This window comes from Aulonocara stuartgranti, assembly GCF_965226115.1.
Source record: "Aulonocara stuartgranti genome assembly, chromosome: 8".
NCBI lineage: Eukaryota > Metazoa > Chordata > Actinopteri > Cichliformes > Cichlidae > Aulonocara > Aulonocara stuartgranti.
The window spans coordinates 5,116,810-5,133,338 of NC_138959.1; the positions used below are offsets into that span (position 1 = coordinate 5,116,810).

A 16,529-nucleotide genomic window follows, 5' to 3' on the forward strand; every position below is an offset into this window, starting at 1 on the left:
TGACATGGGATTCAACTCGCCCTGACCCCACGGGTTCTTGTGGAGAAGTGACAAGGAAGGACTCCATCATGAGACAGAATTTAACATGAAAACATGTGAAAACACGTGAAAGTATTGTTTGGTGATCAAAAAAAAAAGATTTTAAAATAAAAACAGGATCATCGCAGCTGCAACGATTAAGATTAGAGTCAACATGCTGCATTAAGAGTTAAAAAATGCAAGTTTAAGATCTGAAATAATAAAAATCTTGTCTATAGTTTAAAATATGGTATCAGCCATACATCACTTGATTGATACGTCGTGTTTTCTGTCAATGTGAGCTGTGTCTGATTGAGCTTTGCTTATTTGATGGCTTTCCTCACACGCTTTCAGTAATAGAGGATCAATAACACAATAGCAACAACCACCAATATTTCTATTTCTAATATAGCTACTACCACAGCCTCCTCTGCTCATTTCAGCTGAGCCCAGTCCAATCCAGGTCATCCTCTGCTGGCAAACGTAACCATTCATCCAGGCCCTGTCAAATAGTGAGGGGCCAATTTAGTGAAGCTGCATTCATTTATTGTCATAAATATACTAATTAGTTTTTCAGCCAAAACCAAAGACCCATGAAAGTGTCATATTTAAGCAGTGAAACTGAGAATTTATGATACCCGCTTTGCCAAGATGTGCTATTTATGCAGAAGGTAATGTTTAACCAGTTAAATTCAGATTCAGTAACAAAGCTATATGTTAACTGCATCCCTGTTGATATTTATATTCTCATCTTAAAAAAAAAAGAAAAAAGAAAGACAGATTCAGAACTCAATATCTACTAGAGGGAAAGCATTAGACATCCCCATTAGGTTATTACTTCCTAAAAAAATCTCTCCTGCTACAAATTAAATTTACCATTTTAAAGATTGAAAGACTGGGCGTACTTGAACTCAGCATTTGCACAAAAACAAAAAGCGGTCAGTAAAATCAAACTTTAAAAAATTATCTTTCTGTGAAAGGTCGAGGAATTGTAGCTCACCTTTATCAGAATATGGTTCTGAAACGCTTTTATAACCACATTGGTAGTTCAGGATGAGGTTCAGGTTCAGTAGCAAAAACGGAAAACATACGCACTTGAAAGCCGCACGCAGGGAGAAGACTTACATAAAGATCGCTATCTAAAATCACATTTAAAATAGCTTCCCACCTTTATTTCCACGTTAACTGGTAAGTATATAACCTTAACAGGAAAAATGATAGAAGATAAACATTGAAGGGCCATTTAGCTGACTTTAAAGAAGCCAAAATTAGCTAATAAACGCCTATCAACGATTGTAGCGAAGTTAGGCTAACTTAACTTAGCCTAGCATGCTAAATTAGGCTAATATAAAACTTGCATGGACAGCTAGACAAATTAAACAGCAGTTACTTTCATTATGAGAATAATAGTGCTAAGTTTTAGTTCTGGCCTGTGACTCCAGCTGTGCAGTATGTGCACTGAAGGCGACATAACAACAACAAGGTTTTCTAAATACTTCCTCCAGTTAATTAAAAAGCCAAGCACTGTCACCAGACTTTATTTAGCTAAATTAAACTTAGCTACTCTGGAGGTATATCATGATACATTTTTCATGTGTGTATTATCAATTTACCTAAATATTTTTTAAGGTAAATTAATCGGTTTACAGAGCTACGGTCAATGCTAGTAAATCCTATCACGATTAAAGTACACACAAGCTGTACTTTGGGCTGTAAATACCACAATTACAATCCTGTATACCTATAAGCCACAATATAAAATGAAGACTGACACCAGAGTTTTTAGAAACATGGGTTTTATTTTAATTTACAAGATAACCCAAGTAAGTCAAGTGCACAATTGCATTCTTGAGAGCACAAACAGGTCTGGCAGGAAGTAGCCTTTACTCTTACCTTACAATGTGTGGACAAGACCCAACAACTCTTTCACTGCCTCTGTGAAAGAGGCCAGCAGAGGTTGCAGAGCAGTGTAACACAAGTTATTGAATCATGTTACCTTGATATTTTGAGTTTTCTTAACTGTTGGATCAAACATCTAGGTTACCAATGCTTCCTTTAAGTCAGCTGCCTTAAAATGGAGGAGTTTTGCTGCTGACACTGTGATATATAAGTGATGTAGAAAAAATTTGTGTAGAAAAAAACCCAAGAATTTTGCCCCAGATTGTGAGACTTGGTGTGGGCGTAAAAATGTGTTAAGTTGCAGTTTCTAGCAGAGTTTAAATGTGTTTTTTCAGCTGAAAAAAATAAGGCAAATTAAAAAGTGCTAGATTTTGATAACCCAGATGCACTAGGAGGGCCTGTAATTAAAAAAATATTTGTAATATGAAGGTAAAGTTTTACATGGTTTCATTAAATATGCTAGAGCAGGGGTGTCAAACATAAGACTCCAGTCTGGCCCAATGGGGGGCTTTGGAATTTTAACTGTATTTTCATTTGTTTCCACTGATAAAGACCTCACCTGTAGCCATTCATATTACAACAAAGTAATTAAGTAACCAATAAATAAATATGAATTATTAAGAGTTTTACTAGCCTGGCCCTCTTAAGATCAAACTGGGCTGTATGTGGTCCATGATGGTCCTGTGCTAGAGTCTGAAAAATAAATGCTTATTCTGAGAGGGTCAGGTGGGAACCTTTTCCAGATTTGTTGATTTTTATGTGGAATAACTTTGCATTAGTTTCTAGTTTGCTTGTCTAGACGTGGTTGTGCATTTACCACATGCAGTTTTGTAATAACACCGGCAGGCAGCAGCTCATGTACATGACCTACTAAGCCTTATAAGCCAGACAGCGGTGGGGTTTTTTTTTTTTTTTTGTCTCATTGTCAGGCAGAGCTTCTTTGCTCTCAGCTGAGAAACCAGAATGCAGAGGAAGTTGTCATTTGTGCACCTGCTCCTCCCCATTTTGTGCAAATGTTGATGCATGCACGGAAGTTTCATTGCAAAAGGCCACAGGTGGTGAGTTGATCTACAGTGTATGTGTGCCGGGTTCCTTTTTAAGTCTCATTGAGCTGTAACGGTACGTTAAAGACTGGAGCTACGTAGGCTACATTGTGGAGTAAAACCCAAAGCCTAAAGGAGCTGAATAAGTCTGATAAATCATCAAATTGAAGTTTTATTTTTTGGATAGGTGAACCAAAGGAATGGGGACAAATGTGGACGACTTCACGAGGCTTCTGTATGGTAATATCTTTATTTATTTTTTTACATTTAACATATCTTTCTTTCCCCATAGACAAGTTTAACTTTAAAGTCAGTTTAAGTAGGCACTCTTTAGAGTTGAGCTCCCACCTGTTGAGCACACAGTGTTATAGAGAACTTTTAACACTGCATCTTAACAATTTTCATAGATCTTCACTGCTGCCGTGACATTTACTACATTTGCATCCACTGCTAAGCCAGCCAACAGGCTTTTGGAAGAACATTTGCATGGGCCAGAACATCTCTGTAGAATATGAGTGGGTGCATCATGAAATTGAATCAGATAAGTGATGTTGACCGACCTGTTCTGGCCTTCATTATCATAAAGATTGGTGTCACATTTCTCTGTAATGTTTCCACCTCATCAAATCAAGTTTGCAGTTTACTTTAGAGGGATATGATAGCCTTACGTGTTTGCCCTTTTTTTTCTTTTAGTAAGTAAGTAGAAGGAAAGCATAAAGTATTGAGGTGCAGGTGACTAGTTGAAGGAAATATCTAAACTCTTGACCCAGACAGAGATGGCATCTCATGGTATTGTTTTGCTGGCTTGGTTTGAGTCACGTCTTTACTTAGAGTATTGCTGTTAAATATGCAACCCGGGGGCCAGAAGCAGCCAGTCAGAGTGTCAACTCTGACCTCGTGGATGGTTTGTTACCTATTGAGGTGAGATCAACATTACCACATTACCTAACAGGACTGAAAATGTATAGAAACCTAAATGTATTTCTAGATTTGGACAAGTTGTTAAGTGAGTTTCATTACATGACTAATCCAAGTAATCCAAACCATAGCGACATATTAATTACTAACCTTGTGTTACTGATGTATTGTCTCAGACGTTCTTCTGGATGAAATTTTATCCATTTTCGGTGTTTTCTTCCTGCCATGTGATGGCGATTGTTTCTGGCTTTCAGGGACCCACAACTTTAATTGAGAAAAATTTAACGCTCATTCTACATCTTAATTCTGCTAATGTGTTTGTGTTATCCTAACATAGCTTTGAGCTAGCCAACAAGTAGTGGATCATATGTCAGCTAACCCAACTTCACAAACATTGCTGATATTTAGTTTTCTATTAGCCAGCTAACTTAGCCAGCTAAACCTTGGAAATCCTTTCCTTCATGGATGTCTGCATTTTAAGCCTGTGTGAACACCCCGAGTGATCATTTATATTAAGTTCAATGTTTAAACTCTCAGTGGTTTCTCCCCATTTGTTTGACTTGGGGAACTGAAGAATTATTTGGACCTGAAAATGGCTAATGACATCAGACTTAACAGGTCAATAGTTTTTTCGTTCCTCAAAAATCTACATGTGGAGTTTCCGCAGCAAAACCAATACAAAGTTTTTCCTGGGTGATGATTTGCATTGTGATGGGAGTGGTCTCTACCAGTATAAGAAGTTATTAAAGGCTCACCGGATGGTTTGATAAGGTGAGTCATATGCTGTGGTCTTTGCAGTAACGATATCTTAACCATCTCACACCTGTGAGATTTTGGACTGGTGTTACAGTATTTGCACTGTCCTCCATTAAAACACCAGTGGGTGAAAGGCTTTTTGGAAGAGCTATGCTCAGCCCTCCTTTAGAGTTCCTAAAAAGTGAAGATTTAAGGCATACTGAAGCTGTTAGCACGTGGTGGTTTTTCCTTTAATGTGTCAAACATCTTCATGAGCTCAGCACAAAGAGAGGACTGTGAAACATAAAGCAATATTTTATAAAAGAGAAAACTTGATGCGAGATTTGTGAGTGATAAACTAGGAACAAAGATATGAAAGTACCAGATAGAAAGTATTCTTAAAGTTTATTGTCTGGATGCCAGTTTGGAAGCTAGCGTAATTGAGGCTCCCACATTAAACACTTTCAGTTATTGTTTATAATGTCTCTGTTCATCAGATGGTGGTTTATGCTGGTAATTATCATTTTTGTGCTGGTTTATTGTTGTTTAACCGCATGCGAGATGGCTCTTGGCATTTCTTAACACCAGCTGTATTTGTCAAAGTTAGGAAGGTTTAATCTGCCATCATGGCTACAATAAAAGTGTTGAAATTGCAGAGAAATGCTCCCTCGGTTTCATTTTGCGCTGTTATATCACAGTATGCCATGAACTGTTGCGTTCCTTTTTTTTTTTGTTACGCTCCGGGGCCACGTAAAATGCTCCCGAGGGTCGCCTCTGCTGTGCAGGCCGCACTTCGAGAGTCATGGAGGTACGCTAACACAGACTGCAGGGTTTGCTTTGTTTGAGTGCATTGTAGTGCATTATTCTGTGTAAGCGCTTCATGATCGTGACCCTTTAGTCACTCATAACCCTCAGTGCTTAATTTATTTTTTTTATTTTTTATGTTCGTGGTTATTTAACAGGGACAGTGCATGCTAATTAGCACAAGGATAAAAATATAGCATGTAAACATGTCAGATTGAAGCAAAACTGCTAATTTACATCTGTAGTTTCTGTTATATATACAACATGCATAACAGAAGACTGAAGAACAATACAGGAAATGCACAATGCCAAGGTTGCTTTAATTTAGCATAAATGGTTTGCTGCCCTCAGACTGCGAGCTGTTTGTGACAGAGATTCTTCATGGTGAGAACCTGAGTGAATCTGCAGAAGAGACACGAGAGGTTCTGCTGAATAACTTCAGGGTCGTCCATTCAAGGTATGATTTTATCCTTTCGAAGAAGCTCTAAATCTGAGGCCCAGAAACCCACTTTTAAAAGTAATTTCAAAGACTCCGTTATCTAATTTTAGCTGATAATGCCACACAAAACCTTTAATTGTTGCTGTAATTGCTTTAAACACAGTTTGCATGATTACATTTGAAGGAGCTGATTAAGTCTAATGGTGTCACCTTCGAGACCTAATTCTTGCTCTTATTGTTAAAACAGCTTTTAAAGATCTCGTGCAATAATCTTTTCTTGATTGAGACAATTAAATGTGATTTAATTCTTGAGCACGAGCCCAAAAAAGTCAACCTCTTGTATGAAGTACTGGTGACAGCTTACTCCGGAAGTCGGCACTGCCTGCACTGCATGATAAGAGACACAAGCTCTGCTATAGAATCCTTGTGGTTTTGTGGTCTTCTGCTTAAGAAACAATTACTGAATTTCAGAAGTAATGCTGGAGCGAAGCTGTCTGAAAATGAAAGCACAGAAACCTTTGCAAGTCACTGCAAAAATGTAGTTTTTGATTTGTACCTGTTTTGGTTTTGCAGAAACCCCGAGGAGTTTCCTATAAGATGTAAGTAACAATCTCTTAATCTCCATCACATACTGTGTAGTTTTTAAAGATGAGGCCATAAAGTCTGTTGTTAATTATCTCTCTTAGTGACATTTCCTTTATCTCTCTGTTTCACACAATCACTACCACCAGCGGATTTAAGGGAAGATGAAGGCTCTGATGACAACCGCAGTTCCAGCCTGGGTCGCTCGGCCCCTTCAGACGACGCCTCAGTAGTGTCTGACTACCAGGAAGATGGAGTGGCTGACTGTAAGTTAACAGCAGTCCTGATGGCTGGTTCCTCCTTTGTGTGGGCTATTGTAGGTGCACTGCAGAGATTTGTGAGAGATGTGTGTGTTTGTCTGTGCACGGCAAGAACAAAACAAAACAACAACAAAAAACTGTTCACTTTAGTTTATGGGCCACATACAGCCCAAGTTCATCTAAACTAGACCTGACTAGTAAAGTCACTGAATAATAATATATTATTTTTGTTTTCTTCAAGAAACATTAAAAATGCAAAATGTATATATTTTGCATTTCCCTTAATTTTCTAAATAATGGCTGTGCAACAGAAGGTAGGCCAAACAGATACCACCTTACATATCTTAAAAATAGATTTAATTTAATCGCAGTCATTCCACATTTGTTGGGTCTACTCTTTTTATGTGTACATTACAGTTTACAGATCATAGTATAAAGACATAACACCTTCACAGAGGGTGTTTTGTCTACGTTTTAACAACCACCAAAGTATTACATTTCACCCTGAGCGTTACGTGACTATTTGTGTTTCTGCTAAAAGGCTATAAGTTGCTTTAAACAAAAGGTAAAGAGGAGTTGTCACTGTGTTGTGCCCTTCTTTGTCATGAGTGCAGGCGTTCCACAGGATTCATTCTTTGACCTCTTCTACTGACCATATTTAGCATAAATATTGACATTATCATATCTTCCACCCAAATCTGTGACAGGTATTGGGGGGAAATTTGGACTATTGGGAGTAGTCATAGCAAGCCTGAAATGAGAAGTTTGTCTTTGTGTGTCTATGTAATTATTGCATGAATGAATCAGTCGAGTGACTTTGGTTACAAAAATATTGCTGAGGCTGCTGCCACTTCTACCTTTCACTTTACAAACGATGTAAAATTGTTTAGTTTGCTCAGACTCGCTTTTTCAGCGTAGCTAATTTATTTCATGTGGCCAATGCAAATGTGCACCTTGAATCATGTCTTTCCTCAAGAAAGCGTCAAAAAAGAAAAGGAAGAAAGGAGAGGGAGCAAACTGAGGAAAGTCTGTTGTTAATGCGTTTCTTTCAAAAGAAAAGTGAGCTGCACGACTACCAGGTTAGCAAGGGTTTAGCTAACAGCAGGTGGTAAAGACAGCGAGCCAGTGTTAGACCGAGCACAAGTTAAAACCATGAAACTGATGGCCCTTAATTTCAGAAACGGCCAGAAAAGCAGCAGCAGGTGCGTCTCCAAATGAAAGCTTAGCAGCACTGACATCAGGCAGCATTATCCTTTATTGTATGTTGCACCAATGGTTCTCATGGCGGTGCGCCATGGGGTGAGCAGGGCATTTTTGTACAAGCCTGTTTGTTTCAGGCTGATGAAATATAATTTTAGCACAATGATAATGCCTCTTAATTTGAAAATTTTTACTTGTGTTGCGATGGGGTCATTTATTCAGCCTTTGCAGTTCTAATGAAGCACACCATCAGGCAGCACACCAACATACCTGTGTACACTCTCAGAAACATTTTCATGTATTATTAAATCACCCAGTTTATATCAGCCACCATTAGAGTGCCGTATCTCTAACTTTCGTGTTTGATCATTTAAAAAAACGTTAACAGAAAACAGCTGTTATGTCAGTTCATTGCACATATCATAAATCTAATTTATTCTTATTAATTTTAGCCATTATTAAGCTTGCTCAACCACAAGCTGCTGCAGTTTCAGTGTTACAGTTATATAAACACCAATCGGTTTGGACTATTAATTAAACTTTAACAATTATCAAGATAATTGCATTACTTACAATTATTATGATGTGCCTTGAAGATCTGGTTTGACCTCCGAAAGCAAAACTCATTTAACCATAAAGTAATCATAGACTAAAGTATGGAGACATGTGTGGAGATTTCAAACTATGCATGAATGCATCATACGGACAGTTCATTACAGGCTAGCCTAATGACCACTAGACATTGTTGTAAATAGCCGTCAGCTCAATTGTTTATTTAAAAAATATGCACGAGAGATACGGATGGCCCACAGAGATCGCTTATGAATAGTGCCTGGAGTTCTGCGCGCTAAACCCCTGAAATGTAGTGTTTACACAGACGATACCACTTTATGTGTGTAACAGTGCTTTAAGAGCACCTTTATCCTGCCATTGTTATTTTGGTACCCTGACTGACAAATACAGTATATACAGTATTAAGCAGATGGAAGAGAGCAGCACTTCATGGTGTTTAGTTATAAGGCTCTCATTCTCATGTCTGATGCCTTGTTGCACTTAAACACAGTACTTGTTATGTCGGATCACGTGGACGTTTAGTCACTAGCTGTAGCTCTTTTTCACACTGTACTTGAAAAGATGGTTTAAATGCTTTGCAGCCTACAAACAGACCGAAGCTACGTTCTTACAGCTACAGTGAAATCTTAAAGATGATTTAATAATAACTGTGACAGGAAACAATGCAATTTTAACACACTATCCCCCGGCATTCTCACTGACACACCTACACCTCACCACAGGATGCGTAGGTTTCTCTACTTTGGCGCTCGCCCTTTTTAATTAGAACAGAATAGACCACATGTGTAAAATTTTCCTCCTTGCTGGTGTCCTACCTCTCTGCCAGGCTCCTTTAGCTCCTCCTTCCTCTGCTCTTCCTCCCTTGGTAGTGTGCAGGTAAGGCCATGCTGATGCTGGTGAAAAAAACAGTGTGGGGGGTTGTGGTGGCTGCAAAAGCCTGAATGGTGACCTAGAGCTCCCTCCAGTGGCGGCTCCTGGGCTCCGCTCCCGATCCTTGCATGTGTGTACTATGGGAGGTGTTGAGGCTGCCCACACAGAGAGGAGGCTTTGTAGCTGCAGGCTAATGCAGTGATTGATAGAAGCTGAGCCCCTCTATTCTTCCACAACCGGGTTTGAAATACAACACTGTACCTGAGGGGCCATGAGTGTTCCATCCCTCTCTCCCTGTATCAATCTTTCTTTCTATCTTCCCTTCTCTGATTCGCCTCCCTCCCATTCAGAGTTTTTGTATTTCTGACGCTATGTGCCAGCTAATAGCCCTTGACATGACATGCCGCAGGTGGGCATTATTGCCTCTGCTGCCTCAGGTGCCCATCTCCGCTGCTGTTTTAGCGTCTTTCTTGAGATAAAGCAGGGACGCATGTGGAAATTCCCAGTCGAGAAACAGGAATATTTCCAATCATTTTGGCGATACCGGTATTTAATGCCAGCTGGATGAAGTCGAGCACAAACCCCCCCGTTTATTTATTTGTAAACGGCTTAATGAGCTCTTCTGCTCACAGAAGAGTAACCGTCGCCTTTACTGGGCAACTTTGGAAAAATCGAGAAAACAAATCACGGCAGATGGCGCGAAGATAGCCGACAATAAGACCGCGATAATTCATTTTTTGAAATTGTTCATTTTACAATAAACAAGAGGACATTTGCTTTGTGGGAAACAAACAAAATCAAAGTATGAAATGCTTAAAAAATTTTTCCCTTAAGGCTATAATTGTAACACACCAAACTACAAACGGCACCGTCTGTTGCTGCGGAAAGCGATAGTTGTTACAGCTCGAAAACGCAGTCACGCCATTGTCTGTGTTGAATGTGAGAAGGAGCCAATTATCCCGAATTGCCGTAATCAGTTTTTTAATCCCCTGTTTGTATTTTGCTTTGATTTTAAAAAAAAAAACAAAAAAAACCGCACACACATTGTACTGTCAGATCGATAATCATAACATTTGACTTTGTAAGACAAATGTTCACCTTGCAGCGCTCCGTCTTTTATTGCTGGGGGACGGCGACCATGTTAGCATAGTGAATGGCCTGTGTCCTCAGTAAAAGGGCATGCGGAGTTCATAGTTCATTCTCTGTTCACTGCCAGCTGAAAGAAATGGTTCGCACTTCTCTGCCGGGCGGTCTGAAATAATGGCGCTGGCGCTTAATGAAATCAGCCACATTTTAGGAGGAACAGTTAACCATGATATTCGAACTTTCTTTTCATTCAGAGGAACTGAAAATTAATGATAATTTTGTGGGATTCAGAGAGTAGCGATAAGGAGAAGGGAAGGTAGAAAATTGAGTTTTCTCTCTTGAGTTTAATTGTGTCATTCTTTTTTTTCTTTTTTTTTTTTTTAAATCCTACTGTACACAATGGAGACTTTGTGACTTGGAGGATGTATTATCCGTGGTAATCGACTGCCTGCCTTCGCCTCTCTGTGTTCCCTAACCAGAGAGTGAGTGAGTGTGAAGTCGATGGCTGCTTCTACACGCAGGAGGAGCCTGTGCCGTTTGATTAGATGCGGTGGCCTGTTGTCTTCAGCGGACTGGGTGACACCAGATTTGTAATCGCTGACAGGAACAGATGGAGCCTCCATTGTTAGCCCGGGTTGTCTGCATGGTAATGTGAACTGAGTTTCACCCGCCGACCGCACCGGTGACCTGACCGCGCCTGCAGCCTCACCCCATCTACGTCTGCCCGCTTCAGCACCCTCCACCCTTCTCTCTCTCTCGATGCTGTTTGAGGCTCAAACACCATTCCAGCACATTATGCATACATAAACAAATATAGGCACAAAATTTCCCCCTCTGGCGTGCAAAAATCTCTTTAACACACTCACTTAGACCCCAGGAGACGGTGTGTGATGTGGGGCTTTTAGCCCTGTCATGCTGTTTGCAGGTCAAGTTTACGAAGTCGAAATCGCCTGTTTGTTTTTCTTTGATTGGGGAGCACCGCTGGGCGCTCGGGGATGTTTGCTGGGAAGCTGCTGCGATGACAGAGCACTGCAGAAAGAGCTTTGTTTCAGGAGGCGTGCAGGAAAAAGATGGCGCTTTTGATACGTATCCCTTGTCTTCTTTGTGATTGTGATGATTTTAGTTTGATGTGCCGTACAGCCTGCATTATCTCAGGTGTGGCAATAAACATTTTAAATTTTAAGATTATTTAATTTGAAATGTAGGCAGGAAGGGCGGCAGCTTGTTTTCTAAAGAAAAAAAAATAGGAGGGAATTAGCTTTTTTTTGATCAGGCAGCTAAAGTTTTCAGGTCTACAGTCACATTAGACGAAGAATGGGAAAGCTGGAACAAGAGGAGCTTCTGTTTTCAGTCGATAAATTGATTAATGAACTGATAGTTTTGGCTGCAAACGCAGGTGTGCTCTTATGGCCAGTGTTAAGAATGAAGGAAGGTGACTCGTGTTAGCGATCGCTGCGCTGGCCCAATTTCCTAAACCAATTACTGGCACAAGAATGCAGTAGGATAACCAATTTGAAGTTATGTCTCGCTGCTGTCGCCTATTTCTCATTTGAATATGAGGAGCCAAGTGCACAGTAACAACATTATTACACGGTGCCAGTAAATAGAATATTAAATCTGAATTCTGTCATTTTGGCCAAAGCTGGAAAAAAGCTGTGTAACGTGCAGTGTGTTTGAGGAGGGTGCAGCGGTCCCTTGGCTTGTGAGGTAGAAGAAAAGCGATGCCAGCTGACGGATTGATGCCCCATTAGGGGGTTAATCAGCAATGTTTAATGTGCCAACTGGCCCTTGTCTGTGTTCGAAATGAAGTCACGGGGAAGGAGGAGGTTTGTGGGTAAATGTTGAAATATGGCTGCTGAGCTGCTTCATAGCAGTTTCTCTTCTTTCTTTTAAATCCACCTGGAAAGTATTTCGGGTCTGCATACGTGACCTGCTTGCAGGTTTGTTGGCCTGTCTGCCCACTCACTGAACTTTTGACCTTTGGCCTCTTTGCTTGGCCAACCCGTGACCCGTCTGCGCGTGTGAATAATCGCCCACGCCGTCTCAGAGCACACAGAGTTTCTTCAGACGTAGCCGTGCGCTGTCTGTCCGTCAGAATATCCGCCCGGAGATCCATTTTTCAGCGCGTTCATCGGCGTATGGATTTTGTGACATTTGGGTAGCGGCTGCTCGTTTGCGAGGAAGCGAGGAATATGCTAATGACCCTCCCCTCTTCCTCCTTGTTCTCCGTCACTCTCTTTTCCTCTCCTTCAGTTGGTGTCTGTGTGCTTTTCTAGAAGCACACACACTCACACACACATTACGAGGCAGGCGCAGGCTCTGTGCATCGCTGCGACTGCTCGCCATCAGGGTTCAAAAGTTCACGCTATTCCCCGAGGGCTACTGTGCTGCTGCAGATGCTGATAGTCTTTTCTTTCTCCCTCTCTCCTGGCTGCCTTTCTTTCCCTCTCTCCCTCGCTGTTTACACTATTAATCTTGTACACTCTCTCTCACACACTCACTCACGCTGCCTGGCAAGAAGAGAGCGGCTTGAAGGGGGGATTTGGACGTATTTAACCGAAGGGCATCCATCACTCTCATCTCCGGCTTTAACCCCCCCCCACACACACACACATCACCACCACCAAAAGCCGCACGGTGTAGTTTTCTGCATCCTCCTGGTTTGAAAGCCCCGTGATGCAGCTCTCCTCTCATTTGCTTTGTTTTATTGTCGCACGGCATATAATTACATCCCTTCGTTGCCTCTGGTGCGGCAGTGCCGTGCTGAAACCTAGGGAAAACAGGCGAAGGTAAATGTGCAGCAGTCCATCTGTAAAGAGGCGCATAGGCAGAATGCAAAGTGGGAAGCCGGGGCAGGGTGGCTCCTAATCTCCCCCAGAGCTGTCAATGTCACAGACAAATAGCAAAACTATCAGATGCGGCGGGTTCACCCAGAGGTTAGCGTTCCCAGGTACCTCCTGCATTCACTCCCTCTCTTTTTCCCCCTTCCTTGCAAATGAGAATTTGATTTTGCCCTCCACTGGAATCCATTTCTGGAGATGAATGAAGTTTCAATGCCAAGCCCAGGTGGCCCCGCTGATTTCTTAGGGAAATAAATGGGGATGGGAGAGATGTGTTGGCCTGTACACAGACAGTGACACGGCGGCTCCCGGTGCCTCTGGGATCCTTGTGTTTAATTGTTGCTGTAATGTAGCACTTTAAGGTCATTAACTTGCCCTTGTGGAGTTATCCGAGCATGTCGAGGATGCATCCCTCTTTACTCCGAGCTCTGCGCACGGCTGGGAGAAGTCACCGCTCTGAGCGTGTGCCAAGTGGGTCAGGGGCTGCTATGGGCTTGTATGCTGTTTTAAGATCGCTTATCTACAATGGTAATTTTTCACCCCTGAGTTACAGCAGCCTTTCCCGTGAGTTGGCTCATCTGAAAGAAATCAGGAGTCGAATGGAAACACATGTAATTACACAGGAACTTGGTCCTGTGTGGCAGTACGGATGCAGTAATTACTTAAGTTTAGTCAGTTAACTTTAAAATATAAATTCCCTCCAGTACTAATCACAGTTAAAATGAAAACTTTTTTATGAGATGTAAAATAAACATAATTTTTTACGTTTTTAGGCTGTTTTGCGTAATTTAATATGCTGAGTGTAATTTTGGTTGTCGCTTGGAAAAATAGCTAAAAACTGAGGGCAAACATTATTTTAAAACTTGACCAATACTGCAGAAACATTCGCTGAATAATGATCATCCTTACTGTTTTATATTATATTATTTTTTTATGAGTTCATTTGTATATTGTCAAAAAAATTAGTTTTAAATGACTTCCGCGGCAGTTACTGTCACGGAGGCTGATTTACCGTTTCCCTGCGAATGAAGCTCGACTGACTTGGTTTTGGCTTTTTTTTTTCTTATTTGGTCTTTTTCTTTCTTTTTTTGGTTTATTTTTTTAATATTACAATATTATAAAGAAATTCAAAAAGATAAGAGCAACAAAAAAGTTTTAAAAAGTTTGTAAATGATTTAAAAAAAAAAAGAAATCTAGTTGATAGTTATATAATTACTTGGCTTTGTTTTTAAGAAGCTTTTAATGTTTTAAATAAATTTGAATCATTTAGCTGCTGCCATGATAAATTATTTTTTTTATTATTATTTGTTGTTTTCTTCAGCAAAAAAAAATGTTTTTAATCCTTAAAAAGTGTCAAAATCCTTCAAAAGAAATCTTCATTTATGGGTCATTCTTCTTTATGAAAGACTGAATTATTGAAACCCTAAAACATAATATATCAGAGTTAGGTTTTGCTGTTCATCAACAAAATTTAAAGGATAACCCAAACTAAAAAAAAGTTTCTGTTTGAAAAACCTGCTCATTATTATTAATAAATAGTAGTATTAATTTCATTATTAATTAATGTGAACAGTTGTTTTGATTTAAATGAATCCACATGAGCTAGAACAATCACTACTTTGGTCCTCTAAAATAATTTAAACTAAAAAAACATTTTTATTTTAATTATAAGTCAATAAATCAAATTTGATTAAGACGTTTTTTAACAAGCGTTCAGTCTCATTTTCCTCCACAGAATCATTTTTCCATCACACCTGTTGCCAGCTGGATTTGCCGGTGATTTATGATCGGAAATCATAAAATATAACTTTATTTATTGACATGGTGTTTAACAACAGTGGCTATAAATAGGAGTGCTTTATATAAAATGGTAATAGGTGTGAGATATTGCTCTAAAATCGTGGTCCTTTCTTTAAAATTACATTTAAAGCATTTAAGCGGCGATCACAGGAGCATTTTAAAGGTGCAATAACTGTACATTCAGAGGGCAAGTGTGCTGATTTTTTTGTGAGTGTTTTTCCCTCCAGGCTCTGCCTTTGATTGCGCTGTATCCCATTTTTATCACTGAGACGCAGGCTCCTCTGTGGGCCCGAACTCCTCCATTGTTGGTATTTATATTCTTACGACTGTTTCTTTCTTTTTCTTTTTTTTTTTTGGTCTCTGTCAGCGAAGCAGCTGAAAACCATCCCCAGCGATTAGAGGATCATTGTATCTGCAGTTAAGCATTTGAATAGTGGTAGTAAATCTAGAAAAGGGAAATTCAGGGTCGCTGTAGACGCTGCTTATGGCTGCCCAGGGGGAAGCCGATGTCACATAGTAAATTTAGCCCCTTAGTGTCTTTACAGTGGCCGGCCCGTGATGTTTGAATGTAGGAGTGGAGCAAAACCGAGAATGACTTAACATCTATTCCCGAGTACGGGCAATACATAAATATAAATATATATTTTTTTGTTCACAGTTACAGAAAAACAGAAACAGTAGATAACTCTCTGCAGATGCAGCCTAAGCGAATGTCCTGAATCAAAATCAGTCAAGAAGTGCAATTAAATATTTGCAGGAAAGTTTTTATTCTGTTCTGTTGCTCAGATCTCGAGTCAGATTTTTTTATTAAGACCTGACTCATATAAAAAAAGAAAACCTTGATCACTCCTGCATACATTTCTGATCCTTTTAAGTATTATTAGACGGTGATACAGCTGTGATATAATGATCTGTGTGTTTTCTTCGGTTCAAACACATGCATTAGGAGGTTCTAAACATGGTTTATGTATCGATGACTGAAGTCCTAATCAAATCAGGGGGAGGGAAGGAGGGCAGGGAAGACACTGTGCCCTTAACCTCAGTGCCTCTCAGTTTCTCTCCTCCCTTCTGACGGCCGGCTCGCTGGAGGGATGTACTGCAAAGGCCTCCTACTGTAATGAGGAAAAATGTATCAATTTAGCCTGGCGTGTGCGCAGATTGAGCGCCAGGCGGGTGAAGGTGCACCAAGTGAATCCTTTTTCCTAATCAAGGACGGTATCGAAGAGGTTGCGGTCTCGTTCCCTTTCGTCTGTGGAATCAGCAGCATTCCTCCCCGTAGCCCCCTCAGGGCCGGGGAGCCTCTCTCTGCCTTCTGTTTCACCTCATCAGCAGAGTTCACCCGGGGGTCAGGTCCTGCCCCCCTGATGCTGCATTCACTGCAATACCTCTTGCATCGTAAGGCGCTGTGAAAGCACCTCGTGCTCAAGGACTGAGTGGAGGAGAAGGGAGGCATATGACAACT

General features: G+C 40.5%; 1 protein-coding gene across 9 annotated transcripts in view; it reads left to right on the plus strand.

Moving 5' to 3' along the window:
- The first annotated feature begins 1,100 nt into the window (after positions 1–1,100).
- The window catches only part of skap1 (src kinase associated phosphoprotein 1), a 41,810-nt gene continuing 26,381 nt past the window's right edge, over positions 1,101–16,529 (plus strand). For 4 of the 9 annotated variants that reach the window (XM_082542953.1, XM_082542954.1, XM_082542952.1 and 1 more), the window contains exons 1-6: positions 1,102–1,206; positions 2,847–2,975; positions 3,148–3,200; positions 5,769–5,874; positions 6,430–6,455; positions 6,588–6,704. In XM_082542953.1, coding sequence (XP_082399079.1) covers positions 3,161–3,200; positions 5,769–5,874; positions 6,430–6,455; positions 6,588–6,704 — 289 coding nt within the window. In that variant the 5' untranslated portion in view covers positions 1,102–1,206; positions 2,847–2,975; positions 3,148–3,160. Of the gene's footprint in view, positions 1,207–2,809; positions 3,037–3,147; positions 3,201–5,768; positions 5,875–6,429; positions 6,456–6,587; positions 6,705–16,529 lie in introns of all 9 variants that reach the window. The other 5 variants (XM_082542948.1, XM_082542947.1, XM_082542949.1 and 2 more) reach the window with 5 other exon arrangements.